Source organism: Pezoporus flaviventris, unplaced genomic scaffold (assembly GCF_033815535.1).
Source record: "Pezoporus flaviventris isolate CSIRO_AGI_PZ_B2104156 unplaced genomic scaffold, CSIRO_AGI_Pfla_v1 ptg000029l, whole genome shotgun sequence".
NCBI lineage: Eukaryota > Metazoa > Chordata > Aves > Psittaciformes > Psittacidae > Pezoporus > Pezoporus flaviventris.
Window position 1 is genome coordinate 19,304,812 of NW_026892577.1, and position 16,379 is coordinate 19,321,190.

The 16,379-nt window shown below is 63.3% G+C and overlaps 1 protein-coding gene across 5 annotated transcripts in view; it reads right to left on the reverse strand.

Moving 5' to 3' along the window:
* The window catches only part of SPEG (striated muscle enriched protein kinase), a 38,784-nt gene that overhangs the window by 8,109 nt on the left and 14,296 nt on the right, over window positions 1-16,379 (reverse strand). For all 5 annotated transcript variants that reach the window (XM_061459467.1, XM_061459466.1, XM_061459469.1 and 2 more), the window contains 24 exons: window positions 13,953-15,469; window positions 12,775-12,918; window positions 11,943-12,125; window positions 10,221-10,432; window positions 9,857-9,945; window positions 9,479-9,660; window positions 7,185-7,445; window positions 5,784-5,942; window positions 5,458-5,647; window positions 5,082-5,311; window positions 4,784-4,903; window positions 4,368-4,472; window positions 4,061-4,267; window positions 3,808-3,931; window positions 3,226-3,398; window positions 2,388-2,500; window positions 2,018-2,186; window positions 1,843-1,936; window positions 1,338-1,538; window positions 1,118-1,178; window positions 857-934; window positions 525-697; window positions 397-423; window positions 6-158 (listed from right to left, as the gene is read on the reverse strand). In XM_061459467.1, coding sequence (XP_061315451.1) covers window positions 6-158; window positions 397-423; window positions 525-697; window positions 857-934; window positions 1,118-1,178; window positions 1,338-1,538; window positions 1,843-1,936; window positions 2,018-2,186; window positions 2,388-2,500; window positions 3,226-3,398; window positions 3,808-3,931; window positions 4,061-4,267; window positions 4,368-4,472; window positions 4,784-4,903; window positions 5,082-5,311; window positions 5,458-5,647; window positions 5,784-5,942; window positions 7,185-7,445; window positions 9,479-9,660; window positions 9,857-9,945; window positions 10,221-10,432; window positions 11,943-12,125; window positions 12,775-12,918; window positions 13,953-15,469 — 4,965 coding nt within the window. The remainder of the gene's footprint in view (window positions 1-5; window positions 159-396; window positions 424-524; window positions 698-856; window positions 935-1,117; window positions 1,179-1,337; window positions 1,539-1,842; window positions 1,937-2,017; window positions 2,187-2,387; window positions 2,501-3,225; window positions 3,399-3,807; window positions 3,932-4,060; window positions 4,268-4,367; window positions 4,473-4,783; window positions 4,904-5,081; window positions 5,312-5,457; window positions 5,648-5,783; window positions 5,943-7,184; window positions 7,446-9,478; window positions 9,661-9,856; window positions 9,946-10,220; window positions 10,433-11,942; window positions 12,126-12,774; window positions 12,919-13,952; window positions 15,470-16,379) is intronic.

Here is a 16,379-nt window from a genome sequence, read left to right on the forward strand (position 1 = left end):
CTCACAGCCTGTCATTGACCAGCACTTTGATGACAAATCCCTTTGCTTCCCGGGTGAGCCCCTGAAACATCCTCTCCTCAAAGGCCACGTTGTAGTTGCGGATGTTCATCAGTGTTGTCTTATCATTCTCCCCCACGAAGGGGGAGATCCCCGTTAGGCTGCCAAGGAGAGGACACTGTCTTTAGGCCATGAGGACACAGGGAACAGCATGGCAAGTATGGAGGACTGAGGATGGAACGTGAACCCCAGCCCTGGTGCCATGCGGAGGGCAGAGGCAGGAGCAAGGGATAGGAGGCAGAGTCTGCAAGGAGCAGTGTGCATGGCTGCAGCCCCAGCAGTGCAACCAGCAAGGGGGTGGAAAGGTATCTCTCCCATGGTGGCCCACCAGGCACTTACCAGAGGTAGGCGATGACCCCCACGGGCCTGCGGAGAGAAGAGCATGGTTACAGCACAGCACAAACCCTCCGGGGCATTTGGTTTCAGCGCAGTGGGGAGCCTGTTGTCCACCCTGGTGCCACCCTTACCAGACATCAGTGACACTGGAGACAGGGCTCTGGTTGACGATCTCAGGGCCCACGAACTCGGGGGTGCCGTATTTGCAGTACTGTGGCTCCTTGGGTGTTAGCTCCTGCGCATTGCCAAAGTCACAGATCCGGACCTGCTCGCTGCTCGAATCCGCCATCAGGAGGTTTTCTGGCTATAGGACAGTGCAGGGCAGAGAGGACCTTGGCAGGAGGCAGGGGGTCCCCCCAGGGAAGGGATATTCTCCATCAGCAGGCCTGAGCCCCTTGCAGCGCAGCAGGAGCCAGTCCCTGAGGGCACAGGGCTGGAGGGGGCTGGAGAGCCCTGCACTCACTTTGATGTCCAGGTGCAGGACCATGTGCTGGTGCAGGTAGCAGAGCCCCTCCAGGATCTGCCGCATGTAGGACCGGACCTGCAAGAGAAGGAATGGAGAGGGTGTCCACCCTCTGAGCGTGGGTCAGCCCCACACTGGCCTTGTGCAGCCCCCTTTGCAGCCTGATATAATGAGCATTCCATGTCCCTCGGTTGGGACAAGCCCCAGTATCCCCAGGCTCCCTCCTTGTCCTATCACTTTGGCCCCAGAGGGTTCACCCACCTCAGACTCACACACTGAGGGCTTCCTCACCATCCTGTCCAGCAGCTCCTCCTCAGCACAACTGGCCCTCAGTCAAGGAGCACAGAAACTCATTGCCCTGCTGTGCCCTGCACCCTCCCAGCACCCAGCTCCTCTGCACTGGCTTTGCCCACCAGCTTCCACCAAAAGCCTCCCCTCATCCCCTGTGCCACATGTTCCCAGAGCAGCACCCAGAGGATACAGCTCCATGACCATGATGACAGCGCTCTTCTTCTCGAAGGCATCATGAAAGAAGACGATGCGCTCGTGATCCAGCTGTGAGAGGATGTGCAGCTCCCGCCGTGCTGACTGCTTGGCCTTGGTCCTCCCAGGGACAAACTTGGCGGCAAAGTCCAGATGGCTGCTCTTCTCTGTCACCCTTCGCAGGTAGGAGAAGGCCCCCCTAAAATGCAGTGATGGGGGCAAGGGCAGATAAGCAGAAGACCCCTCTTTCCCTTTCTGCAGGTGCCTGCTCTGAAGGGAGCTGCCTACAGCTCCAGCAGCTCTCCAGGACTATCCAGGCCTGGTTTTGCTCCAGCCACACTGACTTCCCACCGGTAGCTGGTACCAGAGCACCCATTGACATGAAGAGCTGCCCCAGTATAGCAGGATTTGATGTACCATGGAGCTCAGACCCCAGGGCCAGCTTGGCTCCAGCACCCCGGTCCCTGCACTGCCCTGTGCCCACTGTGCCAGCGGCCCTGTACCTCCCGATCTCCTCATGCACATCATAGTAGTCAGTCAGGCGTCGGGCCTTGTGCAGCGCCTCGTCCTCCATGCTGGCATCTGCAGCGGGCTGGGCTGCAGGAAAGAAAGGCGCTGGTGGGGAGCAAGCCGGGCAGCCAGGCTTTCCAACCCTGGGTGGGGGCCGGCCAGCCGTACCTGCCCGCACCACCAGCTCCGCCTTGCAAGACACCTCCCCAGCCAGGTTCTTGGCTGTGCAGGTGTAGACGCCGCTGTCAGGCTCGGCAGCGCCCAGCACCACCAGGGAGCACTCGTTGTCCTCGTACACGAAGCTCAGGTGGCTGCTCTCCTCCAGCAGCTCCCCATCCTGGGAGTGGCAGGGGCATCAGGAGGGTCCTGTCGCTTCCCCACCACCCTTTCCCCATGGATGGGACATGGGCCGCATCCTGCGTCACGTGGGATGAACACAACCCCAAACCCCGACACAGTAGCCCAAGGTGAGGCAGCGGAGGGTGTCAGTCTGGGTGGTCTGTAGGTCAGGAAGGGCATGGGGGGAGTTCCAGCCCACCTTGTACCACATGATGTCTGGCAGTGGTTTCCCCTCCACCACCACGGCAAAGCGCGGTGTCTCCCCTTCCTGGGCATCGATGTCCTCCATGATGGACTCAAAGCGGGGTGCCTCTGCCAAAAGATGGGGCATGTGGCACCACAGTGCAGTGCCACCCCCCTGCCGCTGGCAGGGGGCATAAGGCACTGCAAGGGGCACTGTAAGGAAGTAGCAGCCTATAGTGGCATGGAACTCTGTGGGGCAATGCCACCCCAAAGCACATGGGAGTGGAACACTATGGGGCAGGCCAGCAATGGCATGCGCCTGCAGCACCATGGAGCAGCTCCCCCATTGGTGTGAGGCACCATGGGGTAGTGCCACTCATGGCACATTGGCAGGGGACACTTGTGGTACTGCATCTCTCATTATATATGGGTGTGGGGTACAGGTGGGGCAGTGCCACCCATGACACCTCTGTGGGGCACTGTGGAGGTATCCCCTTAGGCTCTTGGCTGTAGGGCACCAGGTGGCATTGCTACCCCATTATACACAGGTATGGGACACCCTGCAGAAGTGCCACCTCATGCATACAGTCATGGGTCACATGGGACACTTCTACCCAAGTCAGATATGGGTACAGGATACCAGCCAGCAGTATGAATGCATGCATGGTTCATGGGTTTTCAGCCCCATTGCGACCCTACAGAGCAGCATACTCCACGGCATACGAATATGGAGCACTGAGGAGCAGCACCATGCTATGAACATGGCACATGGGCATGGGGCACCATAGGGCAGCATCACCCTCGACCTTGTGGAGCACCAAAAGGCAATGCCGCCCGTGGTGCAGGGCACCTACCTGCGAGGCAGAGGCGTAGGGTGCAGCGGGCAGTGCCATGGCGGTTGCTCACCTCGCAGGTCAGTGGCCCTGCAGCCCCTTGGCCCACACACAGCAGCCGCAGGCAGTGCTGGTCGTCGTCTGGCATCGTCACCTCGCACATGCCCTCCAGCTCCCCCAGCACCTGCCCACCCCTGCGGGCACAGCAGCTGCCCCATTACAGCCCCACAGGCAGTCCCAGACCCCCTGCCCCATCCATAGATCACACCCCACAGCCCCATGGCCACCTTCTGATCCACAGACAGCCCCTGCTCCCACCCTGCAGCCCCATGAACAGCTTAGCTCCCATTGCTGACTCTGCCCCTTGAATGGCTCTTGACCCTTAGCACCACACAGACAGCACCCCCCCGACACCCCATCCTCCCCCCCATGCAGTTCTGCTTAGCTCTGGACATCACCCTTGGGTGCAGGTCCAGCCCAGCCCCAGGGAATGACCCCCACCCATCACAGGCTGCACAGGAAGCTGATGCAGGAACCCCTCTGTGCATTCCATGGGGTGATGCTGGGCATGGGGCAGACAACATGTGCAGTGCCATGTCCTACCTCTTCCAGGTGACAGTGGCCTCCACGTGGTTGATGGTGATGGTGATGGAGGCTGTCTGGCCCTCCACCACGTACACCACATCTGGCTTGTCCAGGATGACGGGGGCTTCCTCCAGGTAGGGACCTGCCACACACATCATCACCACCTCCTCTGGACCCCACATCACCCAGCCCAGGGCAAGCTCACCACCCCACTGTGGACAGAGAACCCTCCACCCCAGCCACCCATTCCCTCCCCCCCTGCCCCTCTCACCCCGGTCCAGGAGCTGCACAGGCCCTACAGGTGGGGACGGCTTGCTGTTGGTCTTGGGGGTGGCAGTGATGACACGGAAGAGGTACTGGGCACCCTTGGTCAGCCCATGCACCGTGTAGGTGGTGCCTTGCACACTGGCCACCAGCACCAGCCACTGTGTCGTGCCCAGCACTTGCATTTGCACTGTGTAGGTCACTGACTTGGGGTCTGCAGGGGAAGAGGGTCATTGCAGAGGCCCCAGCATTGGGCTGGCCCATGCAGCCCACCATGGCACTGCCCACCCCTTGCCTGTTCCCAGCCCCCTTACCTATGGCAGTGTCCAGCCACTTGGGCTTGTTCCAGGTCAGCGTGATGGCTCTGCCGGTCACCAAGGCCACATTGGGGGGACCATCCGGAGGGGTTGGCACCACATCTGTGGCGGGGGACAGGCAGGGATATGAGTATGGCCACTGCCACAGCTCCTCAGGGAGAGGGCTGGAGGGGACGGATGGGGCCAGCAATCTGCACTGGTTCCCCAGGAGGGGCTCAGCCTTGCAGCCCCTGTGGGGCCAGTGATGCCAGCAAGTCCCACATGGGACCAGGGATGGATCCTGACCCTGCAAGGTCCTGTGATCCTACCACCCTAAGACCTCGCTACAGGGCCACTGACCCCAGCCCTGGGGCACAGCCTGGCAGGGTGGCAGTGGGTGGCCGCACATCTCTGGTGGTGCCGCTGCTGCTCACCGGTGACATAGAGGTGCGCGTAGCATGTGGCCTTCCCCACTTTGTTGGCAATGACGCTTTTATAGACACCTGCATGCGCGTGGCTGACGGATGTGAACACCAGGCGATGGATATCCTTATCTGGGGGGGACAGGAGATGCTGGTAAGACTCTGACAGCCAAGCAGTGTGGAGCTCCCCTCCCTGCCTCACGTGGCATGAAGGTCTGGGGGGAGTGATGCCTTCTCTCAGGGTGTTCCCCTTCTTCCACTCTGGTTGGAGGTATCCCAAGGAGGTGGGAAGCGCAGTAAGGAGCCTTACACTGCATCATCTTGCGGTCATCAGTGCTGTCGATGCGGGAGCCATTGTGGAACCAGGTGATGGAGGGGTAAGGCAGCCCAGCCACCTGGCACTCCAGTACAGCCTCTTTGGACTCCACCACATCTAAGTTGTGCAGCGGCTTCAGAAAATCAGGCATGGTGAAGCACTCCGTCTCCATCTCCACCTGCTCTGGCTCCTCTGGGATTGATGGCATCTTCTCCAACTTGGAGCTGCAAGAGCCGACAAACGCTAGTGGCAGGAGCACAGTGTCCTCAGCCCAGCCCTGACCCCAGGCTTTGCACATGCCAGTTGTTTCCCAAATCCCAGGGGTGAGCAAGCAGAGGGGATCCAGATTCCAGACACCTCTAACTCTTACATCTGGGAGGCAGCAGATGGCCGTGGCTCCTCCACGTAGAGCTCAGCAGAACACTCCACATGGCCATGGGCATTCGTGGCAGTTACCACATACTGCCCTTCATCCTCACTGCCCACATGCACGATGACCAGCGAATGCAGCCCTCCATCCCGCTGAATCCGCACATTCTCCCCTTCCTGCACTGGCTGGCCTGCATGGAGACACACACCAGCATCAGCATCAGCACCAGCAGCTCTCCCAGCCCCAGCCCTTGGGTGCAGTCCCCAAGGAGAGCAGAGAGGTCTCGCTGCAGGGCACTAGCCAAGCTCTCTGGACTTGGCAGTTACCAAAATGAGTCCAGGTGACTGTCGGGGTGGGAGTCCCACTGATCATGCAGTCAAACCGTGCTGTCCGCCCTTCTACCACGTCTACATCCTCCAGCTTGCGGGTGAAGAGTGGCTGCACAGAGGGCTGTACCGTCAGCCGGGCGCTGCAGGTCAGCTCATCTACAAGGAGAGTGGGCAGGGGTGAGCCCCACACAGCATGCTTGTGTGCAGGGCAGGAGGCAGCTGAGACCCCCCTGCTGCAGCCCCAGCAGCCAGCGTGGGGGCTGATCACAGGTGTGCTGGGTAGCAGGCTCTGTCCCCACACGGGGCAGAGGCGGTACAAGTGTTTGCAAAGTCCCCGTGTGCAGGGCTGGGGCTCTGCTGGCAGCAGGATGCCTCTTTCCCACCCACACAGGAGTGCAGATGCCAGCAGCAAGGTGGGGTGGGAGGATGCCCTCTGCTCCCCATAAGGCAGGAGGTCACAGCTGGCCTAGCCCAGTGGGGACAGCGGGGTGATGCTGAAGCAGGCAGTGCCAGCACATGCAGCACCCAGGGGCAATGCAGGGATGGGCACAGACTGGATGTTCCAGGTGAGGGGGTTTGCAGCACGGACTGCTTTGAAATGATGGTGTTGTTGCCCAGCTTGGGCAGGGGTGATACCATGTTCAAGCACAGCCTCACCTCCCTGCACCCAAAACTGCTGCTGCCCTCAAATCCCTGCAGGCATACTGCCTTCTCCATGGAGGAATGCGCTGGCGCCAGCTGCAGGGTGCTGAGAATGCACCCACTGCAGCCTGGGTCACTGCCGAGAGGCTGCCCAGGCCAGCTGAGGAATAGGAAAGGGGCCCTTGTCCCTGCCCTGCTGCAGGGGACAGATGCTGTCGGCAGCATGCATAGGCACAGGGGGTCTTGGAGCCAGAGGCCAGGTCCTGCTGCTCTTCCTCAGCGGCCACCAGTGATGGCTTGCTGGGAAAGGGTGGGCAGCCCTGAACCCATTGCCCCTGCCACTTCCCAGGCCAGCAGAGACAGGCTGGTACTGGAGCTGTGTGCCCGGGGGCTCTGGAGACAGGGGACAGAGACAGCTGGGCTCCAGGGCTCCATCCAGCCACTGCAGCCTTAGTGCAAACTCATCTCCCCATGTTTCTGGAAGTTGCATGCATGGTGGCAGAGGAGCCAGATGGGGCAGGACTCAGGATGCTGCAGAAGGACTGATACAGACCAGGTTTCCCAGAGCTGAGAGCTCCCCAGCTCCTAGGGCAGCAATTCCTGCACCCCTTGGCCCCCACGACCAGCAATCACAGCTACATCCCAGGGGGACCAGAGCCCCGAACCCAGGAGCGGAGTGGACTGCCCACCTCCAGCACCCCCTTAAGGCCAAGCCCCGAGCAACAACCCCTCGGGAGCTGCGTGACCTCCGCTTACCTTTGGCAGTGCTGAGCTTGCAGGTGTAGATCCCGCTGTCGTCCTCGTGCACGGAGGTGAGCAGCAGCTTGCACTTGCGCCCGTCAAAATGCATCTTGCATTTGAGCAGGGCGGGCTGGAGCAGCCGGCCCCGCGACAGCCAGTCCACGTCCATGTCTGGCGGGCCAGCCACCATGCACTCAAAGAGTGCCAGCTCCCCCGCCCCGACCACCAAGTCCTGCAGGGGAACCACGATGGCCAGGGACTGGCACTCGGGGCGAGCTGCCCAGGGAGGGGGGAGAGAGAGAAAGAAAGAGAGACGCGTCTCAGCAACTGAAGAGCAACCATGAGAGGTGGCGGGGATGGAGGGGGACAACGTGCGGGGTAGGGGGGGGACATGCGGGGAGGGGGCCCGGTGCAGTGGGCAGGGAGTGCAGCAGGGAAGGTTGGGAGAGGGGGGGAGATGTGTAAAGCAGAGCTGAGCTGGGGAGGGGGCCGGGGCGAGGGAGGTGTCCGTGCCAGGAACACACCACACAGCGCTTTACCAAACAGAGTTTATTAGAGCTACAAAAAAAAAAAAAAAAAGGGTCACGGCCTCGCAGCCCGCCCCCCGCCAGGCCCCGGAGCCCGGGCTGCTCCGCATGCACCCCGAGCCCTGCGGCTGCGAGGGATGTCTCACGGTGGCCGGGGCGGTGCCTGGGTGGCCGCCACAAAGCCGAAGGGGCCAATGCTCTCCCCCCCCACTGCGGTCGGCGCAGGGTGCTCCCCCGCGGGGGTCCCTGGGCTCTCCTGTCCCCATACTCCAAGGTGACCACTGCAGAGCTGCCACTGAGCTGCCGCAACCCCTCCCCTACAGCCGCGAGGGTTCAGCTCCCTGCTCCCCTTCCCTGGGCACCAAGGAGCAGCAGGACACGCAGACAGGGACAAACGGATGGAGCAAGAGACAAGACAGCATCGTACGGCCGCCCTGGCCCGGCTGGGGGCGTGCCTGGCGCTCCCCCGCCGCTCCCCCCACCCCGCCTCGGTTACGCCTGCCCGGGCCATCCGGTGAGCCCCTGCCCGCAGTCGAGGGCCCGCGAGTCCCCGCGGTGCGTCCAGGACGAGGCGGCGGATGGAGCAGAAGGTAATAACACAAGGTGAGGTCCACTGCCTAAGAGGTGTCCAACTAAGAGCCCCGCGGCCGCGGCTCTGAGAGATGCACCCCCTTATCGTACTCCCCCTGCGTACAGACAAAAACCGCAGTCAGCAAGCATTAGGGTTAGTGCAGCAGCGACGGGGCCGGCACGCACGCACATGCCAGCGCCGGCACGAGGGGTGCGAGTGCACATCAAGGCAGGGAGCCATCCGCAGAGAGGCCAGGGCTTGGGTCATGGCCCCTGCGGCCCCTCTCCTGCCGGCCGTGGGGCAGGGGGCTGGCTCCCGCTCCCACCCCTGTGCCGCCGCACTTTGCCGAGGGCTGGCAGCGGCGTCCTGGCAGGGTACAAGCAGTGCAGCCAAGGCCAGGGCAGAATGGGCTCAAGCAGCCATCAGCAGGGAAGGCTAGGGGCGCAGGGTACACACAGCAAAAGGCAAGAGGAGGGAGGTAGTAGCATCACTCATCCCCGCAGACTCCTTCCCTGACTGCAGATGTCAGGTAGAGCCTGGCTATCAGACTCAAATCCATCTCCCCCGCCCCATTTGCACGTATATATTGGGGTCCTAAGAGGACCACAGCAAGGCTGGGGAGGACACGGCAAGGGAAAGGGGCTGGACAGCACAGTCCCACATATATGGGGCTATTGCTGGAAACAGGCAAGGGGGGATGTCTCCAAGCTGCCCTGTGCCTGGCACACAGCTTGCAGCTGCCTGGGGCAGGGAGGGAGCTGTCAGCACAGCAGGGTGGGGGGACATGTCCCCTGCAGGGCTACCAAGGGCAAAAGCCCTCCCTGTGCAGCCAGGAGCAGCACCCAGCCCCAGCATGGTGGGTACATGTGGGGCCGTGGGATGAAGCCGGACTGCAGGGAGCAGTGGGCTCTGGGTCAGGCTGGCAGAGGCTCTGGCACAGCTGGGTGGTGGGACCCAGGGCCATGGGGTTGCACATCTGCCTTCTGCTGCAGGGCCAGCCCCTGCAGGCAGCCCCCAGGCACACAGCTCCACTTCACTGCTCCCCTCTTGCACCTGCCTGCGCTGAAGCAGGGAAGGGCAGGCTGGCTCATCCCCTTCTTCCAGTACTGCCAAGGAGGGGTCTGCAGTGGCCCCTTCCCCACACAGCTCATGCAGGGCAATGGATCCAGCTGGCCCCTCAGGGCTGGAGGGACACTCCTGGGGAGCTTTACCTCTGACTTCCAGCTTAGCCTCACACTGCTTGGTGCCATACTCATTGACGGCCTTGCAGGTGTAGAAACCGGTGTCACTGTGCTCTGCCGCCAGGATGTGCAGTGTGAAGAGGCCCCGCACCCCCTCCGCTTCCTCCGCATGGTGTCGACGGCCGTACTTCACTGGCTGCCGGTTCCTCAGCCTGCTCGGGACACGGGTAGAGTGGCACGGTCACATCTGGCCTTGCACACCCAGGCTGGCTGTCCCCAGAAGACCCCTCTCCCCCACCCCATATGCTGCTCAGGATCAGTGGTCTGAGCTGGTCATCCCCAAATGGGAAGATCACCGTGCCCATCCCCTCCTTCCCTGCCCGTGACCCAGTGAGCAGCGGGACTCACCAGTAAATGATGGGCTTGGGCTCCCCACGGACGCGGACGCTCATGCTGACATCCTGCCCCTCCAGCACTGACTGGTCCGACAGGGACACCTGGGGAAGCAGGTGTCAGAAAGCAGCGAGCACCCACCTACACCTAGGGCCATGCATCCCCACTACTGCACCCAGAGCTATGGGTCCCGTGTCACAACAGCAGCCCTGGAGTACTAGGGGAGCTAGTAGGATTGGAGGCTGCCCAAGTGCCAGGAGCCTTCCACATCAGGGGGTAGGAAGGCCTCACCCAGCAGCCCCTGGCACTGTGGACCACAGGCTGTGGTCACAGGGCACTGCTTCCCCTCTTGCCATATCCCAGGCAGTTGTCAGCTCACCTCAAAGGTGGGTGCAGCCTTGAAAGTGCTCTGTGGGGAGCCATGGGCAGCCCCATGCTCTGCTCTAGGCTGCAGCTTCATGGCTGGTCGGTGCTGAGGGGTGCCGGACTCAGGGAACTCTTCCAGGGGGCTCAGGTACTCCTCATCAGAGGTGATGGGGCTGGCCTGGCCGAGGGGCGAAGGCAAGTTCCCATGCCGCTCCACGGCGGGGGCTAGAACAGGAGAGCCTGGATAAGGAGCTGTCAGCAGCCAGAGCCGGGCAGGCAGGTCAAGGCACCCCTCCCCACCACCCTGCACTCCAGGGCTGCCCGAGGAGCCCCATCCCACGGCACATCGGCAGCAGCCAGCAGCGAAGGGGTGAAGGCGCCGCGCAGGGGGAGGGTGTGAGCATGAGCAGCACTCCACGGGACGATAAGGGGACGCGATATCCCGCAAGGCGACAGCAGGGCTCAAGTGGCTCTTACGCAGCAGCCCGCGCTCCCATCCTTAAGCCGCCCGGATTCCCGGGATGGCTGCCCCGGCTCCGACCGGCGAGGGCTGAAGGTGACATTGGCAGCTGCGCTGCCCCAGCAGCCCGCCGGCCGCATGCTGCGGCGCAAGCTCCAGGCCCGCCGGCGTGGGGAGCCCACCCGGGGCCTCGATGGGGGTGCGAAGAGGGGAGCAGAGAGCGGCGTGGGGCGCTGGCAGAGCGCGGCTGCCTTGCTAGGGGTGCCGGCCCCGCGCCTGCCCGGCTACCGAGAGCACTCACCCCCCCGCCCTGCCCGGGGGCAGGCGGGCGAGTTACCCGGTGCAGGGCGAGGGCTGTGGCTCGCCGGGCCCCCCAAGGACAGCCCCAGCCCAGAGAGCTGTGGATACCATCCCGGCTCCCCCCGCCCGCCAGCCCGTACCCACCCCACTCACCGCAGGGCCCCGCCCCGAGCCGGGCCGGGCCGCACAGCCGGGCCGCCGCTGCCGCCGCCGCCGCCGAGGCCGAGGCCGGTGCTGCGGGGCCAGGCGCGCCTCCAGCCCTCCCGGCCCACTGAGCCCGCCCCAGCGCCGCCCGGCCCTCGGGGCTGGGCCAGAGGCCCGGGGGAGGGCCCACCGCGGGGCTGGGGGCCCCTGCCCGGCCCCCCGCGCTGTGCCGGGCACGGCAGCTGTTGCCCCTGGGTGTACAGCCGCGCTGCACCACAGAGTGTGTGGGATTTTGGGTGCTTCCACCTTCCAGGGCAGCTCTAAGCTTCTGCACGCTCCCTAGGAACACTGTGGGGATGGGAGCGCCTTGGGGCTGAGGCGGGCTGAGTACCCCCACGGCAGAGGGCAGACAGGCTACCCCCCCGGCTAGCGGCTTGGTGGGCAGGCAGGGTATTCCCACAGCTCACAGCTTGTGAGACAGTGGTATCCCCAAGGTAGCAGGTTGGAGGCAGGGGTATTCCCAGTGCACAGACTGGAGAGCAGGCTGAGGTACCCCCATGGCTAGTGGGGCATGGCACAGATGTGTGGGAGCCCGGACTACTCAGGGGGATGCTTATAGCCTGACCCACTCTCCCTCCGCCCCGGCAGGACCTCTCTGTGCTTGCCCGGAGCACGTCAGCTGCTTTGGTTCAGACAGAGCCTTGTAGGGTAAGGAAGCCGGTTTCTTCCCAGTGACAGCAGCGGCCGTGCTGGCAGGCAGCCTGCAGCGCTGCCGGCCCTCCTGCCACCGTCCCTCCCGCCACCGGCCGCCCTCCTGGTACCGGCACTCACCTGGCCGCACGCTGAGAATGGCACTGCAGCAGGTCGCTCCCACCTCGTTGGACGCGCTGACGGTGTAGAGGCCAGCGTCGGCTACCCGGGCGCTTCGGACGAGCAGGGTATGGCGCTCGCCCTCTGCCTTGATGGGTCGCGTCGTGGTGCTCCGCAGCGGGACCCCGTCCTTCCTCCAGGACACTGCCGGCAGAGGAGAGGGTCACTCGCGGGCACCGGGGCACCCCTTTGCCTTGGGAAGCAGCCCCGGGTTCCCACTGCCCCTGACGGAAAGCGGGGCTGGCCCGTCTGATTCCTGGCGTCCTCCTGCCCTCCAGTGGAGGCTGGAGGAGGGAAGCAAAGCCGCTTCGCTTCTGCCCAGCTCTGTCGGATGGTACCGGTTCTGTCTGCTCAGCCTACATCCAGGCTACGCCATGCCCGAAGCCCATTAGCCCTGAGCAGGGCATTTGGGCACTACCTCAGGGAAACCACCTGAGCTGGCACAACAGTAGCTCAGAGCATCGCCCATCCTGCTCATGCGATCCTCAGCAGCCCTACTCCTGCTCTCCCAATGACCCAGCACAGCACAGGAGAACCACAGGCACCCGGCCTGCACCCTGCCCTGGCAGGCAGTGCCCAAGCACTTCACTCCTGCTTAGGGGTAGACAGGGCAAAAATGGTGCTCCCGGGCCGAGCGCATCACAGCCCTGTAACATCCAGCTCAGGACTGCATGTCGTACCTCGTGCAGCTCATGTGGCCCCAGGGGATGGATCAGAGAGTGGGATGTGGACATGCAGAGAGCCCCTCCACCACACTCACACCTCCAACATCCCCAGCGCTGCAGTCACTCACCTTCTGGCTGGGGATTGGCAGTAACAATGCACTTGAGTAGCACCTCTGCCCCCACAGTCACCGCCATGTCCTGGATGGGGATCTCAAAGATGGGGGCTTCCAGGGGGTCTTCACCCGCAGAAACATAGGAGTCATCAGAGGACTCTGCACAGGGAGAAACAGGCCCCACGGCTGTCAGCAGGATGGAGTGAGTGGTCCTGTGTTGCCATGAGCGGCATGCAGGCAGAGCAGGGTCCTCACAGCCCCTCTGCCCATTGCTGCCACCATGTGCCTCACACCTTCACTGGGGCATTAGCAAGTCCCTGGCCATGCAATGGAGGAAAGTGCCACATCAGAGGCCATCATGGTACAATACCTGCAGCAGGACACAGCAGGGAACCACAGGGCAGGGAGCGTACAGCCTGCTTTACATGCCCACGTAGCATAAGGGATGAGGGGACAATAGGGTGTGGAAGGAGGAGGGTTGTACAGCCCACCACAGCCCCCACTCCAAGCTCCCCCTAACCCTCCTCAGGGTGCTGGCTGTGCTGCTCCACCATATCAGCACCAGCCTCCCAGCTCCCTCCCTTTCCATGGCCCCAGCACATGGGCAAAGGTCCTGGGACTGTGCCAGGAGCCTCATGCACGTGGGCCTGGCACTGCTCCAGCCAGAGCAGAGTCTGGAATGAGCTCCCAGCCCGCATGCAGTCTGGTCTCACCCCTGCGTGCTGGGATGGGCAGAGCTCCTCTCCCTCAGCCACACCACCGCAGCATCCCCTGGGGACACTTAGGCTGCACGCCTGCCTGAAGTACCAAGCACAGTCCAGCCAGGACAAGCTACAATGGGTGCCCTGTGCCCTGGGATGGCCAGACGAGCCCAGGGCTGGGTGCCAGAGGTCAGCACCCTGCATGCTTCCTATGCCATGACAGGAGGGACAGAGACTTCAGCAAGCATCATGACCTCAAGGCCCAGCAAACTGGGTACCAAAAAAGGTACCCAAGGTGGTCTGTTTTATGGTGCTGTTTGATGCCAACATCCCCAACCTCCAGAGCCATGCCCTCCTGCCCCACTGCTGTGCTCTCTGGCACAGCCTGTGCTCCCCACACCTCCCCAGGGTAGTCTGAGGGCCCTCCACCCTGCTCTGGGGCTGGTCAGGCCAGCTCTGTGCCCAAAGGAGGGCTTAAAGGCATGCCCCTACCTAGCTCTGGAGAGGTGGGCCTGGCTCGGCGCCCCTTCCCCTTGCTCCGTGTGCTCCTGCCTTCTTGAGCCATCCGGCCACTCTCTTTCTTCTCTGACACTTTCATCTGCCTTCTCTCCACCTCCCTGCCCGTGCTGTGCTGCCCTGTCCAGCTCCTCTCCAGGTGAGCCTCCTGTTCCATTCCCGGCTTCGCCCAGGGCAGGAACCGCACCTCCATGGGTGCCTCTGGCCGCCGGTACAGTCCGTGGGGCACAGCCAGCCGGGCAGCCAGGGCTTCACTCACTGCCCCATGGGCACGGGCTCCACTGGCAGGGCTCCCGTCCAGACACGGGCTGCCTTCAGCGGGACCCGCCTGTGACAGGGGCGCCCGTACCCGTGGGGTGGCTTGTGCTAACAGCCACTGCTCCTTCTTCTTCACTTCCCCAGTGCCTTCTTGCTGCAGACCCTTTCTGGTGCCTGCATCCTCCACCTCAGCAGGCTGACCGGTCACTGGACCACCCCGTGCTGGGGCTTTCCTCCCACGCTGCCCTCCCGGGTCTGGCTCCCCATCAGGTCCCACCAGTGCCACACTGGAAAGTGCCAGGTGTTGGATGACATGTGTGCTCTCCGATGGCGAGGTCTTTGTTGGCAGTGCCTTGCGCCCACCGCCGCCCTGTGAGGAGGGGGTGCGGGGCACGCGGGGGGCAGCAGGCTCGCTGGCCGCTGGGGGTGAGGGTGCTGGGGGCAGCCCGGCTTTGCACAGTTCCTGGGAGCGCCGCAGCTGCTGCTTGGAGACCGTCCGCTTGATGCGGGTCAACTCCTCCGCAAACTTGTGCTCAATGGCGTAGACACGGCTGGCAAACTTGCCGCGCTCGTCAAAGGATGCGGCTTTCTGCCGGAAGGCCAAACGCCGACATGCTGCCGTGCTGCCTGGCTCCCAGTGGCTGCCTTCCTGCACATCCTCCCGCGAGCCACCGAGCGTGCTGGGACGGCGCAAGCTGGTGCCTGGCTGGTCGAAGGAACGTGTCTTGCGCAAGGGCATGGGGCAGGGGCTGTCCGACCGCTCCAGGCTCCTCTGCCGCTCCTCAAAGTACTGCAGCCTCTCGAAAATCTTGGAGCCGGCACGCACCAGCTTGGGGGATGCCCGGATGGAGATGCGTCCAGAGGTGTCGCTCATGGGTGTCTGGGGACGGGACTCTTGCGTGCTGCCCTGTGAGTACCCCGAGGACTTGGGCTTCTTGATCTTCTCTTCATACTCCTCAGGGACAGTGTCCTGGTAGTCAGCCGGCACCAAGGACTTCTTGCGGGGGGTGACGGGTGTGGAGGAAGGGACGCCAGGGCCACGAGCAGCAGGCTGGGACGTGGCACCAGTGGGTGATGGCAGGCACAGACCACCGTGGGGAGATGGCGAGCGGATGATGGGTGGCTTGGCAATCAGCGGCAGGGCAGCGGGGGACCTTGGGGCCTCGGCACCGGGCTTTGGAGAGACAGAGCCGCTGTGGGGATCATCTCTTCGATAGCCTCCCTGGGGGATGCTGCTGCAAAGGGAGACACAGAGGAGTGCGGTTCAGAGCCCACCCTCACCACTTGGCTGCAGCCCAGCTCCCAGCCTGCAGCATGGTGCCCAGTGGGGCATGGCAAGGCAGCCCCAGGACCAGGAAGCCTTGAGTAGCCCCAGCGAGGACACCTGACCACTCCAAGACCACCAGTTGGCTGGGTTGGGTGATGGTCTTGGGCTGCTGTGACACCCCCTTACCCAGGGGTACCCATGCAGGACAGGCAGGTGATGCTGGGATACCCAGCAAGTCCTCTCCCCAGGGCTGTCACGCTGACAGGACCCAGGGGTACGGGGTGCCCTAGTTTGCTGGGGTGTCCTGGAGTGCTGAGACAGTGTGGCACAGGCCAGCTCTTCTGCAACATGGAGAGGGTCCCCAAGGCTAGAAACCCTCTCTGTGCACATGCTGCTGCAGTTGCATCCCCCCACCCGCTGCCCCCAGGTAGGCTTGGCAATCACAGTGCAGAAATCATAAGGTGGAGATGACGTTCTGGTGGAACAAGCAGCCTCAAACAAAAAAAAAGGGACAGGATGGAGGTCGAAGGAGGGCCTGCAGGAATGGGGACTGAAGGTGGGAGGAGGGACAAGGGCTCTGAGCACATCAGCAGGTCATGGGGAAGCAGCAAGTCACTGGCCCCTGCTGCCACCCCTGGGCAGTAGGGACTCTGGGTGTCAGGCATCAGTGGGTGTCCCAGGCTGCCATGCGTCCCTAGGTCCCCTCGCCCTTCACTGCACAGAGGGCCCAGGGCTGGGCAGGATAGGGGGACACCAACTCCAGAGCCTGTGTGTGGGATGCTGCAGCTCACACAGCAGCCCAGGGGTTATCCCCAGCTCCAACCTGGCCACAGCAGAAAGAGATGCCACTCCACATCATCTGCCCCCCATGCAAACCC